General features: G+C 33.4%; 4 protein-coding genes across 4 annotated transcripts; 2 read left to right on the top strand and 2 right to left on the bottom strand.

The window, feature by feature from the left end:
* The first annotated feature begins 205 nt into the window (after positions 1 to 205).
* LOC123887115 lies at positions 206 to 2371 on the top strand. Its single transcript, XM_045936406.1, has one exon. The coding sequence runs from the start codon at positions 799 to 801 to the stop codon at positions 1753 to 1755; it is 957 nt and encodes a 318-aa protein (XP_045792362.1). The 5' UTR covers positions 206 to 798; the 3' UTR covers positions 1756 to 2371.
* Positions 2372 to 4996: 2625 nt separating this feature from the next.
* On the bottom strand, positions 4997 to 9697 carry LOC123886876. The gene is made up of 9 exons (XM_045936150.1): positions 9342 to 9697; positions 8506 to 9146; positions 8213 to 8415; positions 7476 to 7556; positions 7263 to 7349; positions 7034 to 7166; positions 6870 to 6941; positions 5352 to 5471; positions 4997 to 5241 (listed from the first exon to the last, which is right to left on the bottom strand). The coding sequence occupies exons 1-9, from the start codon at positions 9695 to 9697 to the stop codon at positions 5117 to 5119; spliced, it is 1818 nt and encodes a 605-aa protein (XP_045792106.1). The 3' UTR covers positions 4997 to 5116.
* A 7079-nt stretch (positions 9698 to 16776) lies between these two features.
* LOC123887044 (high-affinity nitrate transporter 3.1) lies at positions 16777 to 18653 on the top strand. Its single transcript, XM_045936318.1, has 2 exons — positions 16777 to 17234; positions 17794 to 18653. Exons 1-2 carry the CDS (start codon positions 17105 to 17107, stop codon positions 18282 to 18284), a joined length of 621 nt encoding a protein of 206 aa, XP_045792274.1. The 5' UTR covers positions 16777 to 17104; the 3' UTR covers positions 18285 to 18653.
* A 521-nt stretch (positions 18654 to 19174) lies between these two features.
* LOC123884721 (manganese-dependent ADP-ribose/CDP-alcohol diphosphatase) lies at positions 19175 to 21309 on the bottom strand. The gene is made up of 2 exons (XM_045933886.1): positions 21146 to 21309; positions 19175 to 20203 (listed from the first exon to the last, which is right to left on the bottom strand). The coding sequence occupies exon 2, from the start codon at positions 20168 to 20170 to the stop codon at positions 19193 to 19195; it is 978 nt and encodes a 325-aa protein (XP_045789842.1). The 5' UTR covers positions 20171 to 20203; positions 21146 to 21309; the 3' UTR covers positions 19175 to 19192.

Below are 21309 nucleotides of genomic sequence, written 5' to 3'. Positions count from 1 at the left end.
GATCCCTGAATGATTATACAACTTAAGAAGAGTCTATCATTCATTTGAATTCAACAAAATATGAGTGATTAATCTTTGTAGTTGTGCGTAGTGGTACATGTTTTGCTAAAAAAAAAATCAGGTGAGACGATACAAATGTCTTTTAGTTTAATCAAAATCTTGAATGCAATTCGAATTTGAATATACAACAATGTTAAAATTCTTAAAATAATTTATCGTCCATTTAAATTTTACAAAACTCTCATTGAGTTAATTTCGGCGTTTACATATGCAAATAATCTGATTTAAAGAAATAAAAATAAATGAGAGATACTGAATAAAGAAATGTATAATAAATATATAAAAATAGTTGTTCTTTCACTCACTTTCACTCACTGCCAGATTGGAAAATAAATGTTTTTAATTCCAATTAATAATGCTTCCAAAATCACCTCTGGCACCATCTATCATTCATTCATTCATCCACCTTGTGACTAAGATCTCTCACCCTCTCACTCTCTTCACAAGTACTTTTTAAATTAAATTTCCTAACAAATCTATTTTCTCTCATTTTCCACTTCTCATCTCTACAAAATTGCCCTATTCAACTCTAACCTCCTTTATAATCTGAGTAGCGACATCAAGGTTTTTGATGTGATATCGATCACATTTGATTGCGATTCTCTATAATATTTTTATCAGAACTTTTTCAATTAGGCTGCTTTTGCAACCTAAGTCGCGACATCAAAGTTTTTTATATCTCCGTTTTTATTGCATCCGCAATAAAAATATTGATCGCCTACAATATCAAAAATCACAATGATGCAAGACTCGATCAGTATACCTTCTTGCTTTTCATCAGCTGAGAAGCTAAATGATGATCACGTAGGCGGCGTGGGCGTGGCTCGTTCGGGGCAAAGTGTTTACATGTCAGTATACCGAACAAAAGTAGCCGATCATTGTCGTTTGATAACAATCACATGGTGCAAAAATCTGTTACTTCATGGGCTATCAATATCATTAGAAGGTCCAGAAGGAGAAGCTCAATATACCTGCAAGATTGAACTAAAACCATGGTATTTTTGGAGAAAACAAGGATCAAAGAAGTTTCTAGTAGATGGTAATAAAGCAGTTGATATTTTCTGGGACCTTAAAGCTGCTAAATTCAATGGTGAAACAGAACCAACTTCAGAATACTATGTAGCTGTTGTTTGTGATGAAGAGGTTGTTCTTCTTCTTGGTGATCTTAAAAAAGATGCTTATAGAAGAACAGGTTGTAGACCAGCACTTATTGATCCAATATTGGTTTCAAAAAAAGAACATATTTTTGGTAAGAAAAAATTCTCAACAAGAGCTAAGTTTCATGAGAAAGGTAAATGGCATGAGATTTCAATTGAATGCAAGAATAGAGGAAATGGAAATGGTGGTGAATCTGTTGTTGTTGGATCAGTTCATGTTCAACCAGAAATGGAGATAAGAATTGATGGTCATTTGGTGATTCATGTGAAACATTTGCAATGGAAATTTAGAGGTAATGAATCAGTTCATCTAAGTAAAATGAGAATTGAAGTTTATTGGGATGTTCATGATTGGTTATTTAGTCCTGGTTTAAAACATGCTTTGTTTATTTTTAAACCAATTTTGTCATCTACTATTTCTTCTTGTTCATCTTCTCCTTTATCAATTCAAGCTAGGAGTGTTGAATCAGTTGAAGGATTTAGTGTTAGTGGTTCATCTGAGTTTTGTTTGTTTCTTTATGCTTGGAAGGTTGAATGAAAAAAAAGGGTCACATCAATTAGTATTTTTTTCCTTTCTTTCTTAATAAAAAAAAAAGTTTAAGTGCGCGCGTTGGATCCTGATGGTTCACTAAAGTCATAATAGACCTCAAAATTACGGATGTAGTAGTTACCTGATAGTTCACTAAAATCAGGAAAGACCTAAAAAGTTACAGATTATCTATCAACGAGGTCCTTATCAGGTAGTACTCAATAGTCCTAATCAAATCCGGCAAAATAAGGTTGGAAAATGAAATGGGTGACCAAATTATGGAAAAATAATGGAATGGTGAGTGAGGATGCATATTGAAAGATGATGACAAATGAAAACTGAAAAAAGGCAAGTGGGGCCAAAATGGGTTTGGGAGTTAGTTACAGCTGGTATTGAGCAAAGATATACATAATTGCAAAACAAGATAGAATGTGTCACATGCTTAATAATTCTCCATATAGAGCTATCTACATCTACACCAAGAATTTGCACAAATTGGAAATGTTCTTTGTTGATCTAATCTTGGTAATTGAACTATAAATATATATGTTGGTATAAATTGGAGTATTTTTGTAAATAAGAATGCAATAATCTATGTATGTGAATCTCACGGATATTCATATTGATACATTTTTTTCTTCAACTAGTAGTTGGATTATCTGTATGTATGGTTGTCAACATTATTGCTTAGATTTTGTCAACAAAAATATATTATTGCTTAGCTGGTTAAGTCCATCAATCTATTTTTTAAGGTTTCATAAAATGATAGTTTAATTTTAATGTGTAAAGAATGGTTCAAACTTCAAAAAAAATAATGCAAGAATGGTGCAAGAAAGGTAGCATGGGGAACTTGGATGGGTATGGCCAGTTACTAGTTTTATCGTCATTAGATAGATTAATTTCTCACATATCATTCAAACTTTTTCTTTTTTGACAATGTTCTTCTTAGAAGTATAGTACTTTCAAAGTGAAAATATTTGCTATTTTTATTTCTTAAAGTTTGTGTTAATTTTAACTTGCTAATTAAGATGTTAGATTTTTAAAGGGGACCATATTGTGATAGAGAGATGATGAAATACTAACTAGGATGATGCATTATTTGAAATAATGAAATAACTTTTATCCATTTTCATTCATGGTTTCCAAAAAATACATACAATTATTTATTTCAAGAGTCTATTATGTTTTTGTTACTATATAGTATATAAAATTAACACAATTTTTTTAAATATTTTTTTTTTACAAAATAAACATGCACACTTTTGTTTGTGTTTTGATGGAGAATAGACGAATCCTACTTCTCGCACCCCTTGAGTCATGGTCACCCCTTGAAAATCTCATTTTACCCCTCTCGCTACTTAGGACACGAGTTTGTAAAATTGCAAAACTAGAACGCTATAATTCGCTTTCTAGGATGCGAACTGGTTCACTTTGTAAAAATCAATTTTTTTTTATCCCTTCATCTTATAAGGCAATAATACTATGAATTAAATTGTATTAATATCGAGAGATTACATGTACATATATAGAATTGACTTTTTGTATTGATTTGAGTAATTGATACAAGGTGTATTATATAGATACAAACCGACAAACCACCTATTAGTGTGATTGTATAAGGAAATAAACAAAACTTCCTAATATGTTACAATCGATAGCAAATATTTTGACATAAATGACTAGTATTTTAATTAAGGTAATAAGGTGTAATTGTTGTTGTGCTGTCGTGTAACTGTTGTATGCACAACTGTAGCCTTGTTGATGCTCAATTGCTATTAATATAAATTGATTTCGCACTCTAAATAGCGAGCTGTACTTCGGTTTGCATCCTATGTAGCGAACTGAGTTTCAGTTCGCATTCTAAATAGCGAGCGATAATATTTTTACTCAAACACGACGTCCGATCCCCTAGAATGAAAAAAAAAAGTTCGCATTCTAGAATGCGAACTTCTTTTTTCATGATTTTTTTTTTTATTTTAGGGGGTGCGCATACATTGGATTTGAGTTAAAAATATTGTCACTCGTTACTTAGAGTGCAAAAAAGTGCTCGCATCCTAAAAAGCGAGAGGGTTAGTTTGGTCATTTCAGGGGGTGACTGAGACATTCCAGGGGATGCGAAAAGTTGGATTCTAAATAGACAACAGTTAAGGCCCAAATATATGACTATTTTTTGGTCCAATGTTGTGCTCAGATCATGACCAAAAAATGTTCTTACATTGGGTTAAGAAATTTGCTCTTTAGACCTTCAGATTGCTCATAGGCCCTCCAAAAATTAAAAATTGCTCCTTCAAAATGGTTTGGAAGTTAAGTTCAAAAGGTTCGGAAAATATAAAAGCGCCAGATTTGAGAAACTATCTTCCGAAAGGATGGTTTTTGGGTAGAAAATGGGAATACAGTCTATACTAAAATGTGTATATGGCAGCCAAGTCGGTGCTTATTCATATTGGTCATGCCAACCCATTTTTATTTTTTTTGAATAAGCTAAACTAGTCCATCCAAATTGGCATAAGAGAGAATCGAACTTGAGACCTTAAGAAGGAGCACACTGTCAGGTCATGCCAATCCATTTCATATTATTCATTAGGCATAAAATAACCTTCGGAAGCTTCAGAAGCTATCTTCCGAAGCATAGCGAATTTGGAAAGTAGGTTTTGGAATCATTTTGAAGGGCAAATTTGAAATTTTTGGGGGCCTGTGAGCGATATGGTAGGCCTAAAGAGCGAATTTCTTGGCCTAACTATACTTTAGTAGAGGCCTATAAAAATAAAATCTCATCTCAATACAATTGAATGCTACATGCATTGCATAGTGAAGTTTTCGTTTTTAAGATACAAAACCATGCATGCACCATAAACATGTACATTAATAGAGTGACAGCAACATTTGTAGCAGATAATTAATAGCAGATTTGTTAGATAGAGGTCAAATCAAACTCAAAAAAAATAAATTAAGGAGTCCATAATTCATGAGACAAGAGGAAGATACTTGATCTTCATCAACATCAAAATCAATAATAGAGAGGAAGCTTGAAGGATTTACCAATGAAAAATATTTGGTAGTCCCATATGTATTCTTCATCACAAATGTCATAACAATAATAATTTAATTTAATAAATAACTATAAAAGTGACAATGGCTTTGCAACTTGCAAGCTTATACATATAGAATCCGCATAAGGACGGTCAAAATCAATAATCGCGTCACACAGTTACTGTGTGGAATCCAAATCCTAACTTGACCCATGTATATTTTCGAGAACAAGCATCAAGAGAAAAACGCGGACAGGATTTAGAATTGAATTATTATTTGTTGTTTTGTATAGAATTTTGCAAAAATTAAGTTGCATTTGTATAAATGTGGGATTTCAAGTTCATTTTGAGCCAAATCCAAACCATCTTGCCAAGAAAAATTTGTTTTTCCCACTAGAGGATACCTTTTCTGCATTTGATGATGCTGCTGGACTAGGAGATTGCAAAATCGGCGTTGCAAGTTTTACTGCAAAGATAAGTGTTGTAACCAAATTTATAGTTGGAACAATGTAAAATAGACTTGCTATAAATATTTTTCATGGAACTTGTTTATCAAATCATCAGTTCAAAATATACCTTTTGTGTCTATGGAATTTGATTTTGAACTTGGCTTAGTCGTAGTAGCTTGACGTTCAGATGAGCTTGATTTTCTCTCGCGAACTTTATGCTTCATGTTTCCTTCATTATTTTTGTCACCTATGATTACACAAAAATAAAGGAAAGCAATTGTGAACATATTATATTGTTCAAAACTATAGAAAACTGCTATTTTTAATCATATAGGCTAACAGTAACTATTCTGTTATGAGCATGAATTTATCTTTGTGGTACCTTTAACAAAATAAAGTTCTAAATCTATGATAATGAAATGCTGTTCAATTTAATCTTTCTGCAATTGAAAAGTAGGTGTTTTATATTGAGCCGTACAAGTCAAGGAGTTCTCCAACCTAATAGACTATTCTTTTAAGTTGAGCTCTCCAGTCCTCTTTTGGATTATGCTTCTAATATTTTGTTTTCATTGAGAAAACTGACTTCTAATAAAGGGCTACTCTTGAAGGGTTCTGATTGGTGGAGGATTTTAACCGAATGAAGTGTCAGCGGGCAAAGTGTTGTGGAGTGGAAGATGCCATGGATTCCAGCTCTCAAAGGGTGGTGCATTACTAGGACTCCCACAATGGAAAGTCTCGCCTAAAAAGTGAGAGGCTTATTAGTCAAGGGGTTCTCTCAGTCTCATCAAATATACTAGTCTTTTGGGCTAGGTTCTCCCTTTGGGCTTATGCTCCTAACATTTGGTGCTTTCATTGTGAGGTTTGAATTCTTGAAAATGACTACTCATGAAGGGTTCCGATCGATGAGGGTTCTAACTAGAAAAAACTGAGTGAAGTATTGTGGAGTGAAAGCTGTCAAGGGCGCCGGCTGTTGAATGGTGGTGCATTGCTAGGAGTCTCACATAGGTGAATCTCATCTAAAAAGTGAGATTTATTAGCCAAAGGACTCTTTGACTTCGAGTGAAGTGCCGTGAAGGAAAGTTTTCCAAAACGTAGGCTCTTGAACGGTTGTGTATCCTCAGGAGTCCTGTATTAGGGAGTTTCACTTAAAAAAGTGAAGCTATAAGCAAAAGGGTTCTACTATCTCATAGACTAGATCTTTTGGTTGGATTGTCCCTTTAGGGTTATGCTCCTAATAGAGTTAGAGAAATATTACATATTGCCACAAGAATTTTAAAAGATTAATAAGAACACTGCCGCCTTTTAGAACATTCCATGTAAAATCCTTCAATTGAAAGAATCCAGCCTTAATCCATGCATATTCTAAAGAAAAAGCTTCAGTGGATGTAATGTAACATGGTTGAATTTTCAAATTAAGAGCCACATCTTAATTCATTTAGCCTATCAAAACAAACACTCACAAAAATGCATAGAACCTCAAGAAATTTCAGGACACAGAAACATTTATCAGGAAAGTTGCATTTCACAATTTCAATAACAACTTTACAAGAAAAGATTCAAAATAACGCGGCCAGAGGCAAAGGTCAAAGCAGCTAATAGTATCTATACAGAGAAATTGATAAAGATTATAGACATAGATACTTACTTTCTTCAGGGGGCTTCCAATAGTTATGGTTCAAAGCTTCGACAAAAGAAGAAGATTGTTGGTCTTGCATCACTTCAAGGAACCAAAAAGAACTTAATACATAGAACTTGATTATCAATAAACTAATTCTCAATTGAAAATGTATGAAGAAACATAAACCTTACACTGATCAAATAAAGTATATCGGTAGTTTGGGGCTGAGCCAACCAATAGCAGCTGCACTGCCTCTGCATCTCTTGTCATCGATACCGATGCAGAAGCTTTTAGATTCTGTGTGTCTAGCAGAATACCAGCAAGCTGAAAAATAATATATAAGCATAGAGTAATCTTATTCTAAATAGTACAAAAAGTACTTATGGAAAAATTAACTTGGAATACAATGAGTTTATTTACCAATAGTTTCTTCAACACAGAGTTCTGAAGTAGATCATATGCATCCTCACAGTAATTATCAGTAAGAACGGTGCATTGAGATCCGACCTATGGAGAACAAATTAAGACGTACATAATTAATTCCAATGCATGTTGCACATTGACTTGGAAATTTGCATCAAACTTGTTTTCAAAATTGATTTTCAGATTCATCAAGTAGTCATATGAACCAACCTCGTTAGTTGCGTTTAAGATATCTTGTCCAACCATGAGGACGCTCAGTTTACCAGTCATCAAAAGGCTTTCCATGTCCACCTGTAAACAAACAAAGTAAAAGCTTACTATTATATATATACACAATGTCCTTCAAACATCTTCAAGTGGTCATTATTGGTGCAACATAGGCGCAACAATGTTGCTTCAGATTATAGGCGCAACCATGGCCTTCTTGCACATTAAGCAATCAAACAAGAATGAAAAGAATGGATAAAAGAGAGAGATATTGGTGCAATCACTTCTTCATTAGACATGAAAACAAAAATGACTACAACTCTATTTATAAGCAATGACTTGTTAGCTAAGTAATTGAATAACTACCTAACTACTCAAAACAGATTTTCTAACTGTCAAAACTAACTATCAAGGTAAGCCACTAGGTTTGGTCTTGTGGTGAGAGATTTGAGTATTATGATCCTCATTACCAACATTGTAAACAAAAAAAAAACTAACTATCAAGGTTGTCATGGATTAGTTACTCTACAATCATAAGATACACATAATTTCTGCTTTTAATCCAACCAATTACAAAACCAATCATAAGATACACATACACTTCAAATTGAAAATGTATCTGGTGTTGACGCGAGTCATGCTAACACATGTGGTTTAAATTATTACCGATATTTGCATGTCAGTGTCGTGTCCAAAGTCTAAAAACCAACATTATGAAAAACGAAAAGAAGAAAATTAACCTCATCAGTAAAAAGCAATGAAGTGGCATCAAGACCAGCATGATGAAAGAGCCATGCAGCTTGCTTGAGCTTACACATATCACCTCTCTTCACATTCATCACAGGCACCACCACCGTTCTCTCATTTCCACCTTCATCATTCTCTTTCTGTCTATAACCCAATAACCACGCATGACAAATAGCCGCCACCATCGACGTCGTACCTACACCACACACACACACACAAAATCATCACTTTCCAACACTCCCACAATCACTCAAATAAAGAAAACAAAATTCAATTTTTCACTCACTGTTTGAATGCCCAGAAAGCACGATTTTGATTTTGACATTTGAACTAAGCTCTCCCTTATAGAATCTCTGAAACAAATTCCTCTGCTCTTTCAAAAACCCGTTGAGGCTATACTCTTCCGTCGCTTCTTCTTCTTCCTTCGTGGAATACTTCACCGGAGGTACTATCTTCTCCCATGAGCATGTGGAAGACGATATAGTTCTCCGGTGAGCGGATTCCACGAGGTTCCTCGGTGGAGACAGAGGTAGAGACTCCAACGACGTAGGTGGTATTCTCCGGTTAGGATTCTCCGGCGACGGTGCAGAAGGCTTGAAAGTTCTTCGAGAATTGTAATTAGGAACTTGGATTCCCTGTGGGTGAGTTGCACCGGAAGGTTCAGTTTGGAAGCGGGATTTTCTGGAAAGAGGCTGACGTGGAGGGAGAGAATCTGGTGAAGGTGGCTGCGTGTTATTGTTATTGTTACTGTTACTGTCATTGTTGTTGTTGTTGGATTTAAGGATGTTGGAGAACCATTTGTGCACTGCAGTTGCCGGGGATCCATCATCATTTGATGAAGGTTGAGCAAATGTGTCGGATTTGTTGCGAGTGTGTTTTGCTGTTTTTGATAGTATTTCATCACTGATTCCTTCCACTGTTCTGAATCTGCTTCATGTTATTCAATGGAAAAAATTATTTTCAGGTTCCTTATTATAAACAAAAAACTATTTTTCAGGTTCATTGATAGATCAGATACGTTATTTTATTGAATGAACCTGAAAAGTGGTTTTTTTTTTTTTGTTATAATAGTGATCGGAGAGAGTGTATTGTAGGAATGACATAAAAATATATATTACTTACCTTCTGGCGGACCTAGCCCTTGAAAGAGCCTCGGTTCGATCAGAAGAAGGAAGCAATGATTTCGAGGGTGATGCAAACCGAGGGGAGCCTAAAAGGCGTCCAGGAGATTCGCAACGCGAAGGAGAAGAAGCAACGACAAGTCGTGCTTCTTGCAACCATTCTTGTGTCAACCTTGCACTATTACTTCTAGTACTGTCATCAAATCCATCATCTTCTTCATCGTCATCCATGTTCATCCCAACTCCACCAGTAAGATCATAGGTTTTCTGATGAGTGTCTGCTGTCCCAAAAAACATATCATTCATGAAATCTGTGAGGTCAGGTGGTGGTTCTTCTCTTTTTAGTGTTTCTGCCATCTTTTTTTGTAGGTTTAGTGTCCCTTTTTTGTTTTCTCTGTTAAATCTTCGCTCCATTGAGGCGCGCGCAAACACACACACACTATTACTGATTTCTCTGTTTCTTAACTAGTCTTGCTCACTTGTGAATTCAGAGATTAATATTCGAGGAGGATGATAAAAGGGGTTATTAAAATTTAAGATTAGTAGAACAAACAAAGACATTGTAAATATCAGTTTGACTATGTCTGAAAGAATTTTGCCGGCATTTGTCTTGTTATCCATTGTTTGTCTTTGTATCTAACTTAGAATTAATGATGATTAAGGATGTTATTATTAATTATTAGAGAAATGCTCATGTATTGGTCCACGTGATTTGCAATAGAATCTAAAATCAATATCTATTGTAGAAAACTGTTCCAATGTTGGAATTGTAGAATATGGAGAGAGGGATCTTGAGTATGCGAAGAGGTTATTCATATGAAGATTCATTGCTGTCAAATAATGATACAGTTTAATCTAATAATCAATCACTAACGTTAATTTGAGATTAGACGGTTTAGGTTTAAAATACAATTTTATAAAGGCTTAAATGCAGTTTTACCCCCCCTGTTTTAAAACGCGGACTTTTACCCCTCCTGTTTTATAATTTGTTGGATTTTGCCCCCCCTAAAATTCTGCTTTCGAGTCACAACTTTAAAGTTTCGCACACAACTCAATTTTGATCAATAATTTACCAAAAGGATACCGAAATGACCGTAATCGAGTTATATTTCCACATAATCAAACCCCACTGAATTTGGAGTTACAAAGAGAGATTAATTACCGTTTTAGTGAAGGTATGTCCCCCAAAATTCTGCAAAAAATCTGCTTTTGAGTCACAACTTCAAAGCTTCGCACACAACTCAATTTTGATCAATAATTTACCAAAAGGATACCGAAATGACCGTAATTGAGTTATCTTTCCACATAATCAAACCCCACTGAATTTGGAGTTACAAAGAGAGATTAATTACCGTTTTAGTGAAGGTATGTCCCCCAAAATTCTGCAAAAAATCTGCTTTCGTGTCACAACTTCAAAGCTTTGCATACAACTCAATTTGGATCCATAATTCACCAAAAGGCTACCGAAATGACCGTAATCGAGTTAGATTTCCACAGAATCAAACCCCACTAAATTTGGAGTTACAGAGAGAGATTAATTACCGTTTTAGTGAAGGTCTGTCCAATTACTAATTCTGCAGAAATCTACTTGTGATCTTCAAATTCAACATTGTCTACCGAACACATCGTAACTCCAAATTCGACGAAATTGAAATGCCAACAAGGGTAATTTCGTTAGATTTCCATACATGTAAATAGTATTAAAAAATGAGCTACAGGGTGAGAGGAATGACGAGAATACCAGTGGTAGTTTCATACGATAATTAATTTGAACAGACCTTCACTAAAACAGTAATTAATCTCTCTTTGTAACTCCAAATTTAGTGGAGTTTGATTCTGTGGAAAACTAACTCGATTGCGGTCGTTTCGGTACCAGTTTGGTGAATTATTGATCCAAATTGAGTTCTGTGCGTAGCTTTGAACATGAGGCTCAGAAGCAGATTTTATGCAAAATTTTGGTGGGGGGGCAAAATCCAACAAATTATAAAATAGGGGGGGTAAAATTCCGCATTTTAAAATAGGGGGGGTAAAATTCCGCATTTTTCAAAATAGGGGGGGTAAAACTGCATTTAAGCCTTTTATAAATTAAAACGATTTTAGCCATCTGTCAAAAATCGGACGTCCTAAATCAATTACTTGGAAATTCAATCTTGTTGTCCATAGTCTTGCTCTTAATTAGTATATTTTATTTTATCTTGTAGAAAATAGATTTTTGAAAGAGGAGGAGGAGATAATCAGTATTGGGTCGTCAATGAAACATCAAATTTGTTTCATTTTTTTATGGTGCATTTGTTTTAGCTTAAAAAAAAATTATGATAACTTAATTAAAAATAATAAAATTTATTTAAAAATCATATTTTTATAAATTAAAAGAGTGTTTTTGATTAAATGAATTGAAGAATTCTTTTTCCTCGCTATGACTTTCTTTTCGCCCACAAATTTCTATGTTTACCCTTGAATAAAAACTTCGGAAAGAGTTTTCTAAATTATTTTTGCCGTTAAAAATAATATTTGAACTAAAAAATTTCAAAAAACGCATTTTGAAATTTTTATTCAAAGACAAAAATAGAAATTTGGAGAGAAAAGAGAATCATAGGGAGGACTTTTCAAACCAATTTGTATTGGGCTTCCTTGCGGCCTATCTAGCAAAGCAACAAGCAAAGATGACTCTTGGTAGATAGCTTCTCTTTCGGTCCCCTATGTTTCTTTTTTCTCTTCTAGATTTCTTTTTTTGTCATTCAATAAAAATTTCGGTTTCTATTTACCGAATTTTTTTTGTCTTGAAAAAAACTTTGGTTTCTGTTTATCAAATTTTTCCTGAATCTGCACTAGAAAAACTTCAAAAAAAAATCCAGTTTCTACGTTCCGAATTTTTTTTCAAGGTCAAAATAATTTTTTTGGAAAGTATAAAAAAAACATGGGCGGAAAGTCTAACAATCTTAACACTAGCATTAGGATTATCCTTAATTAAGACAATCCCTCTTCTCCTCCACCCCCACCTTTTCATGCTATTCAAATCTCCTCCAATCGATTTTTTTCCCAAAATATACCCCTACCCCCCTCTTATTTCCCGTAATACCCCCTCTCAAAATTATTTCCCGTAATACACCTCTCAGGAGACAAAATCTGACGACGCAGCAGGGGGGAAGGGTAGCGCCATTCAGAATGGCTCCATTGCCTTTGGGTAGCGCCATTCTGAATGGCTCCATTGACCAAGGCTAATTTTTTTTGTCTTTTTCCTGTCGGGTCTGCATGCGCATGGGAGGGAGAGAATAACCGGGATAGTAAGCATTTTCTAAATTTTCATTGAAACGTTGAGTTCCCGGTGATTCAAATGGTTTGTCGTCGAAAATGAAAATTCCGCGTAAATGAAAATTTTGCGAAAATGAAAATTCCACGTAAATGAAAATTCCGCGAAAATGAAAATTCCGCGTAAATGAAAATTCCGCGAAATTTTCATTTTCGCAGAATTTTCATTTACCACGACCAACCATTTGAATCACCGGGAACTCAACGTTTCAATGAAAATTTAGAGTAAATGAAAATTCCGCGTAAATGAAAATTCCGCGAAATTTTCATTTTCGCAGAATTTTCATTTACAACGACCAACCATTTGAATCACCGGGAACTCAACGTTTCAATGAAAATTTAGAGTAAATGAAAATTCCGCGAAAATGAAAATTCCGCGTAAACGAAAATTTCGCAGAATTTTCATTTACGACGACCAACCATTTGAATCAACGGGAACTCAACGTTTCAATGAAAATTTAGAAGATGCTTACTATCCCGGTTATTCTCTCCCTCCCATGCGCATGCAAACCCGACAGGAAAAAGACAAAAAAAATTAGTCTTGGTCAATGGAGCCATTCAGAATGGCGCTACCCAAAGGCAATGGAGCCATTCTGAATGGCGCTACCCTTCCCCTCTGCTGCGTCGTCAGATTTTGTCTCATGAGAGGTGTATTACGGGAAATAATTTTGAGAGGAGGGTATTACGGGAAATAAGAGGGGGCTAGAAGTATATTTTGGGAAAAAAATCCCTCCAATCCTATTAGAAGATATTTTTCAGTAGCATAGAACGATATCTTTTGATAGGTTAATTTTTTTAATAAAAGCTATTTTCAGTAGTATATTTGTCTTTTTTTCCCACCATCAGTTTAATTTGATTTGGGGTCAATTCTGACATCAAGTGATTTCAACTCTCTCTCGATCGTAATTATGCGGGATCGAACTGTGATCCTCCTTATCAAGTGAATGGTGTAATGTTGGATATGTGTAAACTATGTGTGGATTCTAATTTAGTGGAGCCGGAAGAAACTCCAATGAATAACTTTTTAAAGAGTAAGTGGTGATTTTTGTTAAATGAATATTCTATTTACATTGTTTTTTTATTTTTTTAATATAAATAAAATGTAGTACTAAAGTTGGCGGATTAAATATGTTTTTGTTCCTATAAAAAAAAGTTGCATGTCTTGGTCTTATAAAATTATTATGCATGTACTTTTAGTTCTTGTTGTTAAACCAATGTATAACTTTCAATGATTATTTTGCAGACATGTTAAGGACATTTTAACAAGTTTCTCGAAGAAAAAAAAAGTTCAAAATTTAATTTTTAAGTAGAGATTTTCGTTAATTTTATCTTTATCTTTTGAAATTTAAAAATTCATATTTAATTCTTCTCATTTTAAAAAATTCTAAATTTTTATAAATAAACTTTTTATAGTATTTTAAGGATAACTAAATAATTTTTAAAATTTTGAAAAATAGTAGAGAATAAAATTGCAATGGTTTCATGTTTAAAAAAAATGCTAAACCGCACTTTTAGCCCCCTATGTTTTAAAGAGTTGCAATTTTGGTCCCCTATATTTCGAAATAGCAGGTTTGGCTCCATATATTTACCCCTTTTACAAAAGGTCAATTTTGACCAAGTTAATGTTAATGTGACAAGTCACTTAAGTGACTCAATGCCACATTAGTCTTTTTTTGTCACTTATAATTTATTTTTATTTTTTAAAAAAAGGAAGAGTCACATGTCTACTTCTCAATTTTCTAAGTATTCAGCAAAATCACAGTGTCATCCTTGTAAAATTCACTACCAATCCAAACATATTCATGTGAACGAATACCATCTCCTCCTGGTGCCAAAACCTGGGATCTTCCTCCCAAATTCAAGTTCAAAAAGACCAAAACCAAAGACCATGTCCTCTCTTTATTTTGTTATGCATCCGATTATTTACACCTTGTCACTAATGTCTCACCTTTCCGTCTTTAACTCTTAACTATCAAACTAACTTAACTATTTCAACTAACCAATAGATCATTCTCCCTCTTCAGTTGGGCCTACTAAAAGAGGGAAAAATTAGAGCATCCACAATGGAGCTCTCCAAATTTGAGTACTTAACTGGATCCTACGTCTACACATCACTCATTTATTATTTTTTAATAATAGTACATGAAAGTACTCAATCCCTCCAACCCAGCACCTCTTAAAATGTTCTAAATCGGTCACACTAATAACTCTATATCTCATCAATAATAATACATCTTTATAAGTATGTCCCAAAAAATATATTATAATGAGGAGAGAGGGGGTACCTATTTGAGAAGTAGTATCTATTAGGTACTCAATGAGTTTTGCTCCAATGATAGTACCTAATAAGTACTTATACAAGTACCTAATAGGTACTACCATTGGAGATGGTCTTAGTACTCCCTCTATCCCAAAACTTTAGTCCTTTTGAAGTTTTGCACGGAGATTAAGAAATAATAAGTAAAGTCATTTTTACTCTTACTTTATTAAGAAAGAGAAAATATATTTAATTAATGCTTTAACTTTGTAAGAGTGCAAATAGTAAAGTATCACTAAATGTGCATTGGTTTCTTAAAAAGACTAAAGTTTTGGGACAAAACTAAAAAGCTAAAAACACTAAAAATTTGGGACGGAGGGAGTATTGTTTTTGAAACTCAAAATACAATAGATCTGGAATTAATAAAATACATCACTCAATTAGTTTATCACAATGAATATAACTAATACATGCTTAGATGAATCTCCCTCCTTTTCGATGAATATGAAATCACCATGGAACAGTTGAAGGAAATCACTGTACATACTAGCAAGTCACGTGACTCTTCCTTTTCTTTCTTTTTTTTCCTTCTTAAAATTATAATTGACAAATAAAAGCTATTAAAAAAATTGACAAAAAAAGCTGATGTGGCAGTTAGGTCACTTAAGTGACTTGCCACATTAGCATTAACTTGATCAAAATTGACCTTTTGCAAAAAGGGTAAATATAGGGGGCCAAAACTGCTATTTTGAAACATAAAGGGCCAAAATCGCAACTTTCTGAATCATAGTAGACAAAAGATGCAATTTAGCAAAAAAAAAATTGCATGGTTTCAATTTTTATAGATCAAAACATGCCATTTTTTTTAGATAAAATTGGGATCCCTTTGTGTTTGGCTTTTCTATAACTGTACGGCTATGGCTGACGTCCTGTACAAATATTGTCTGCTTGCCCTTTCCGAGACATAACGGACAAAACAAAAGAGATCCCTACGCCCAAATGGGAAGGGAAGAATAAGAACTCAATTATATAAGGAATTATTCATTGACTATTGTACTTTAATTTAGATGGATTTAGATGACATTCAATTTTTTTTTTCTTTTTGTTAAATATTTTGAATTATTTTTCCTTGAGTTTAGTTCAGTTGATAGGAACATCACGTATATTATACAGGAGTTGTGAGTTCGAATCCCAAACATTTCATTTATTCACTTTAAGGTAAAATTTTTAGTCACTAAAATTTCATCACCTTGGTATCCTCCCTAAAAATATAAGTTGGTAATATGGGGACAAACAACTCATCCAAAGAATTTTAATATTTAATGGATTTATGTACAGTCGTCTGTCCATACAAAATTCCAACCACTTGAGAACGGGAAGAAATTTTATATTTTTTTTGGAAATGAGAACAGGAAGAAAATAGAATCACAATAATAATAATAATAATAATAATAATAATAATAATAATAATAATAATAATAATAATAATAATAATAATAATAATAATAAATTAAACACATTTTATAAATAAAAAAAGTAACTACATTATATAACAATTTTAAAAACAGGGTGAGGTGAGGAGCGTCAAAAAAAAAAAAAACAAGGTGAGGTGAGTAGTTCAGCTGATTTGAACTGATGGTTAAAGGAGTTGAATAGTTAAAAGTCTAAAGTTACAGGTCTTAATTTTAATGAAAAATATTAATATTAACACCTAATTATTAATTTTGACCGTTTAAAAAAATAATTTAAAAACAATAGCTTTATTTTTACTTCTCAACAAAACTTTATCTTTTCAAATTAACATGTCCTAATCCCTAAACTTATAACATATTTCCATCATTCCAACAAGCTGGCATTAGTTTTGAATAGGATGACCCTTCTATATGATCAAGGGACATCTCTACAACTTGTTTGATCCGTCCATTATTTTTTCCTCTTTCAAATATTTTTTTAGTCAATATTTTGAGCATTTGGGCCTTTTGACTTGTAATAATAGGTGTCATTAGCCAAAGTCAAAACTCAATTTGCATAGATTTTCATACTATTTTATTTGGGTTGGGCTTTGTATATAAATGGTTTAGAATCATTGCATCTTCATTCAGATTTTAATTAGCATTAATTTCCAAATTTGCTTTTCTCTTAAGTCTTCTCCCTCTCACAAGTTGACTTTTCTTTAGAAGTGCTTTTGTGTTTGGAGTATGGCAGCACATAGGCTTGTGGTAGCATCACTTCTTCTTTGCTGTTTAGCTCAAATTTGTTATGGAAAGGTTCTCTTTTCTTCCTTGAAAAGAACTCTTGATGTCACAGCTTCTCCCAAGCAAGGACAAGGTAAATAAAACACTAGCAAAATCCCTTCTTTTACTATATGAAATCAAGTTTATTGAATGAATAAGAAGACTTTGCAACTTGTATTGAATTATGCTAGTTAAAATAGAGTATGGTGAATCACATAGATCATGTTTTATTTTGATTGATGATAAATTTTAAGAAAAAGCCACTTTTTCTTTTCTTTTACAAAAATGGTATAATTTTGATTTGTATGTACTTCTAAACATAAAATAAGCTAATCCATGATTTTATGAATTGGATGTGTGTTGTTTACAAATGTTTTAAATGGCAGTCGTCTTACGGTTTTTAATATCGCTGAGAATTTTAAATAAATGTGACTCGTGTGACCTTTTATTGAACGATATTTTAAGAATAATAACATTAAAATAAGGTAAAATTGGTTAAACTTTGATGATATTTTGGTCCGCCAAACATTACAACTTTTTTTAGGTTTATAGACTTATAGTTGAATCCAAAATAGTAATATTAAATTGAGTTTAATATTGTTATAAATACTCCTTGAAGCTAAACCAAATTTTGGTATGAAATACCTATGTAGTTCTATTATCTGGAGTAGACAAAATCAGTGGAACATGGGCTCTAAACAAGACATTCCCAGCTGGAACTGACTCTTCCTACAAAACCATAAAACTGAAGTTGTGCTACGCGCACATAAGCCAATTAGACCGTGCGTGGAGAAAGACGGTGGATGACCTCTCTAAGGACAAGACTTGCCAACACAAAATGGTGGCAATGCCGTACGATGCTGCCAACAAAACGGTTCATACATTCGAGTGGTTGATCGAAAGAGACGTTCCTCAAGCCACATACTTCGTACGCGCCTATGCATTTGATGCCAACGATGTGCAAGTGGCTTACGGGCAAAGCACAAATGCCAATAAGAGTAGTAACTTGTTTGAGATCAACGCTATCAGTGGACGCCACGCGAGTCTTGATATTGCCTCTGTTTGCTTCAGTGCTTTCTCGGTTTTGTCCCTTGGTGTGTTCTTCTATATTGAAAAGAGGAAGGGAAAGTCACAGAAGCAGTGATTGAATTTGAGTGACACATGAAAGTACTTTATGACTTTTACAAAAAAAAGAAGGAAATTTCATAGTAGGTTGGTTTTAGTGCTTTGTGTTATATTTCATAATCATGAATAAATCTTGAGGGACATGTTTTTCCCCTCTCAAAAGCAAATTTGAAATTCATGTTTTTTATATTAGCAAATTTCACATCATGTAAAGCATCATCTCCACCAAAACTTATAATATAAGGAAATTGGAATGATATTGAATGATAAAATAATTCAATATCTATATGATTAGGATGAGTGGGAGCATGGACTTGTAAAGTTGGGGCCTAGCACCTCAATGTGTAATGAAAATTTATATATAAAAAAAATGTTATTCTTGTACAAATTTATAATTGACTTAAATTGAAAATGTTTCTTCTACGTTTAAAATAACTTCTACCTATTGAAATTAATAAAATAAAAATGTCAAATTTATTGGCAATACCTCAAGCAATACATCCTACTAGTTTTACATGGCAATCAAAATTTTCACAAGCAAAAAATCATACTATAAGAATCCTGTAACAATTGTTCTCAAACATAACTTTATATTTATATTTAGATAATTACATTTGAATGAGAGGTAAACGGGTAACAAGTTGCGCGGCTAATCCTTTCTGGATGATAAAATCAATCCTCTTACCTATTAGTGTTGCATATTTATCTTTCTTGATCCTTTCCAAGAAGCAAGGAAAAAAATTGATGTTTGTAACAAAGTGTCTCACAAAAAACAACACATATAGTCAATGAAAAATGTTATTTAAGCACAATTTTCTAACAAAAATACAAAGTTACATTTTTTGCTTTTTTTTTAATATTTTTTGCACGCCTCAGTATCCGTGCCGTGAATGAAGAGAGTACAATATCGTATTTTTGTCCGGCCTTCTATAAATTCAAATTAGGAGTGTTAAAATACATGTCTGTACTCTTCATTCTGTCAGTACCATAAAGTGAAATTTTGTCATCATAAACCTCAACATATCCAAATGAATTTGTACCAGGAGGACATTCCAATGCAGCTTCAAGAACTCTATGATGTATACCATGTGAATCAATGGAATATCCACCTTTATGATCATGACCAGAAAAACAAACTTTCACACAATTATATCTATGTATCAAATTCATTACTTCATTATAATTCCATAACAATGCTTCCTTAGATGATGCACTAGGATCTAGAGGCAAATGACAACAAACCATAACCTTTTGTTTCATTTCTGTTGATTCTTGAAGAACATTATTCAACCATTCCATTTGTTTCTTACCAATACCTCCATTGAACATAAGAAACCTTCTTTCAAGTCCAACCAAACCTGTTGGACTGTTCTTGTCTTCATTTGGATTCTTCTCTTTGAGAAATTTCATTGCTTCCAATGTTCTTGGATGATCTTGTGGCCAACCAATAGCACTTATATCGTATCCGTCAAGAACTACAAATCTAAAGCCGGGCACGGGTGAAAAATCGTAATAAGCATGGCCTTCGAGATTATTTATCTTCAATAATGGAAGTAATTGTTTGCGAGGTAGATTGTATAGACAGTGATTTCCAATTAAATGATATACTTGTCCGTTGAATTTGTCGAATTCGTCCACAATTTTCTTTACAGTATTAAGAGACCGATCTTTTGGACAAAATCCATCAACAATATCTCCACAATTTATCACAAATTTGTGTCTTCGATGATTATTCCAATTTTGAACCGCTCTTTGTAACACGAGAATGCTATGCCTATAGTAACGAGGAACACCGAGGAACGAACGACCGTCAGGAATATCGCTATATTGCACATCAGATATCAATCCAAATGAAAAGAGAGGTTGTTTGTCATGTGCACTTTTAAAACCATTTTCTGAACCCATGGTGTTTCTATCTAATCTCCACAAGCACGTTACCTATTGACAATGCAACACAATATCTATTATGTCATCAAAATAGGAATTTCTATGCACAATCAATGAAAACATATATCAATGTAACCATGATATAAAACTTGTTTGAAAATTGGAATGATATTAATATAACCATTGAAGTGCCGACACATACATCAAACACGACACTAACTCATGGACATCCAAATGTAACCACATGTGTCGATGTTGCACATCAAACATGCCTATGTCGGTTTCCAACACCAAATACGTCTTTAATCTTAAAGTGTCGGTGCTAGATAAAATGTAACAAGTTTAGTCATTTACATATTGCTATAAGAACATATATTAGTGAATGTTAGGATTGGCAACTGAGTCCCCCAAAATCACGGCAACAATGTGATCTTTTGAAGCTTGAAAATGTAATTTTTGCTAAAACCTATGAAACATAGACACTCTTCGGATTAGGCGTGTCCCAGTGTCGTACATGTGTCAAGTCATCAACAAATATGATTTTGAAGCACAAAAATGTAATTTTTGCTAAAAACATATATGAAACACGGATACTTTTCTGATTAGGCATGTTTCGAAGTGGGATACATGTCAAGACATCGACAAATATGATTACATTAAATCATATATGCATTAATCTGTGCTTCATAGGCTAAAACCAATATGCATTAATCTTACCTTATCACTTTTGGTTGGATTTATGCTTCATAGGCGAAATATTTTCAATCCCAATATTGAGATAACAAAAATCAACAATTAATCTTAACCTATAATTAAACTGATTAATCTACCATACGCCATAATGTGCCATAATGTTTAAAAATTTATTTGTCACAACAATAATTACATTCAAATATTAAAAGTTATGTAATGAAAACACAGAAAATTGAAACATATATAAATAATGATTTGCTAACATGGTTGAAAAAGATAGAGAGAGAGGGAAGGACGTACTTGTGGAATTGTGATGATAATTAAGAATGTGAAATTGTAATTAGCGAGATGATTATGTATGTACGTTGTTGTTGTTGAATCGTAATGGCGTAGAATGATGCAGTGATTAGTGTTTTTGGTAGATCGGGGGACAGAGGAAGAAGAGACTCGTATGTTGTATGTGT

This window comes from Trifolium pratense, linkage group LG5 (assembly GCF_020283565.1).
Source record: "Trifolium pratense cultivar HEN17-A07 linkage group LG5, ARS_RC_1.1, whole genome shotgun sequence".
Classification (NCBI taxonomy): domain Eukaryota; kingdom Viridiplantae; phylum Streptophyta; class Magnoliopsida; order Fabales; family Fabaceae; genus Trifolium; species Trifolium pratense.
This window is presented reverse-complemented; position numbering and strand designations above follow the sequence as displayed.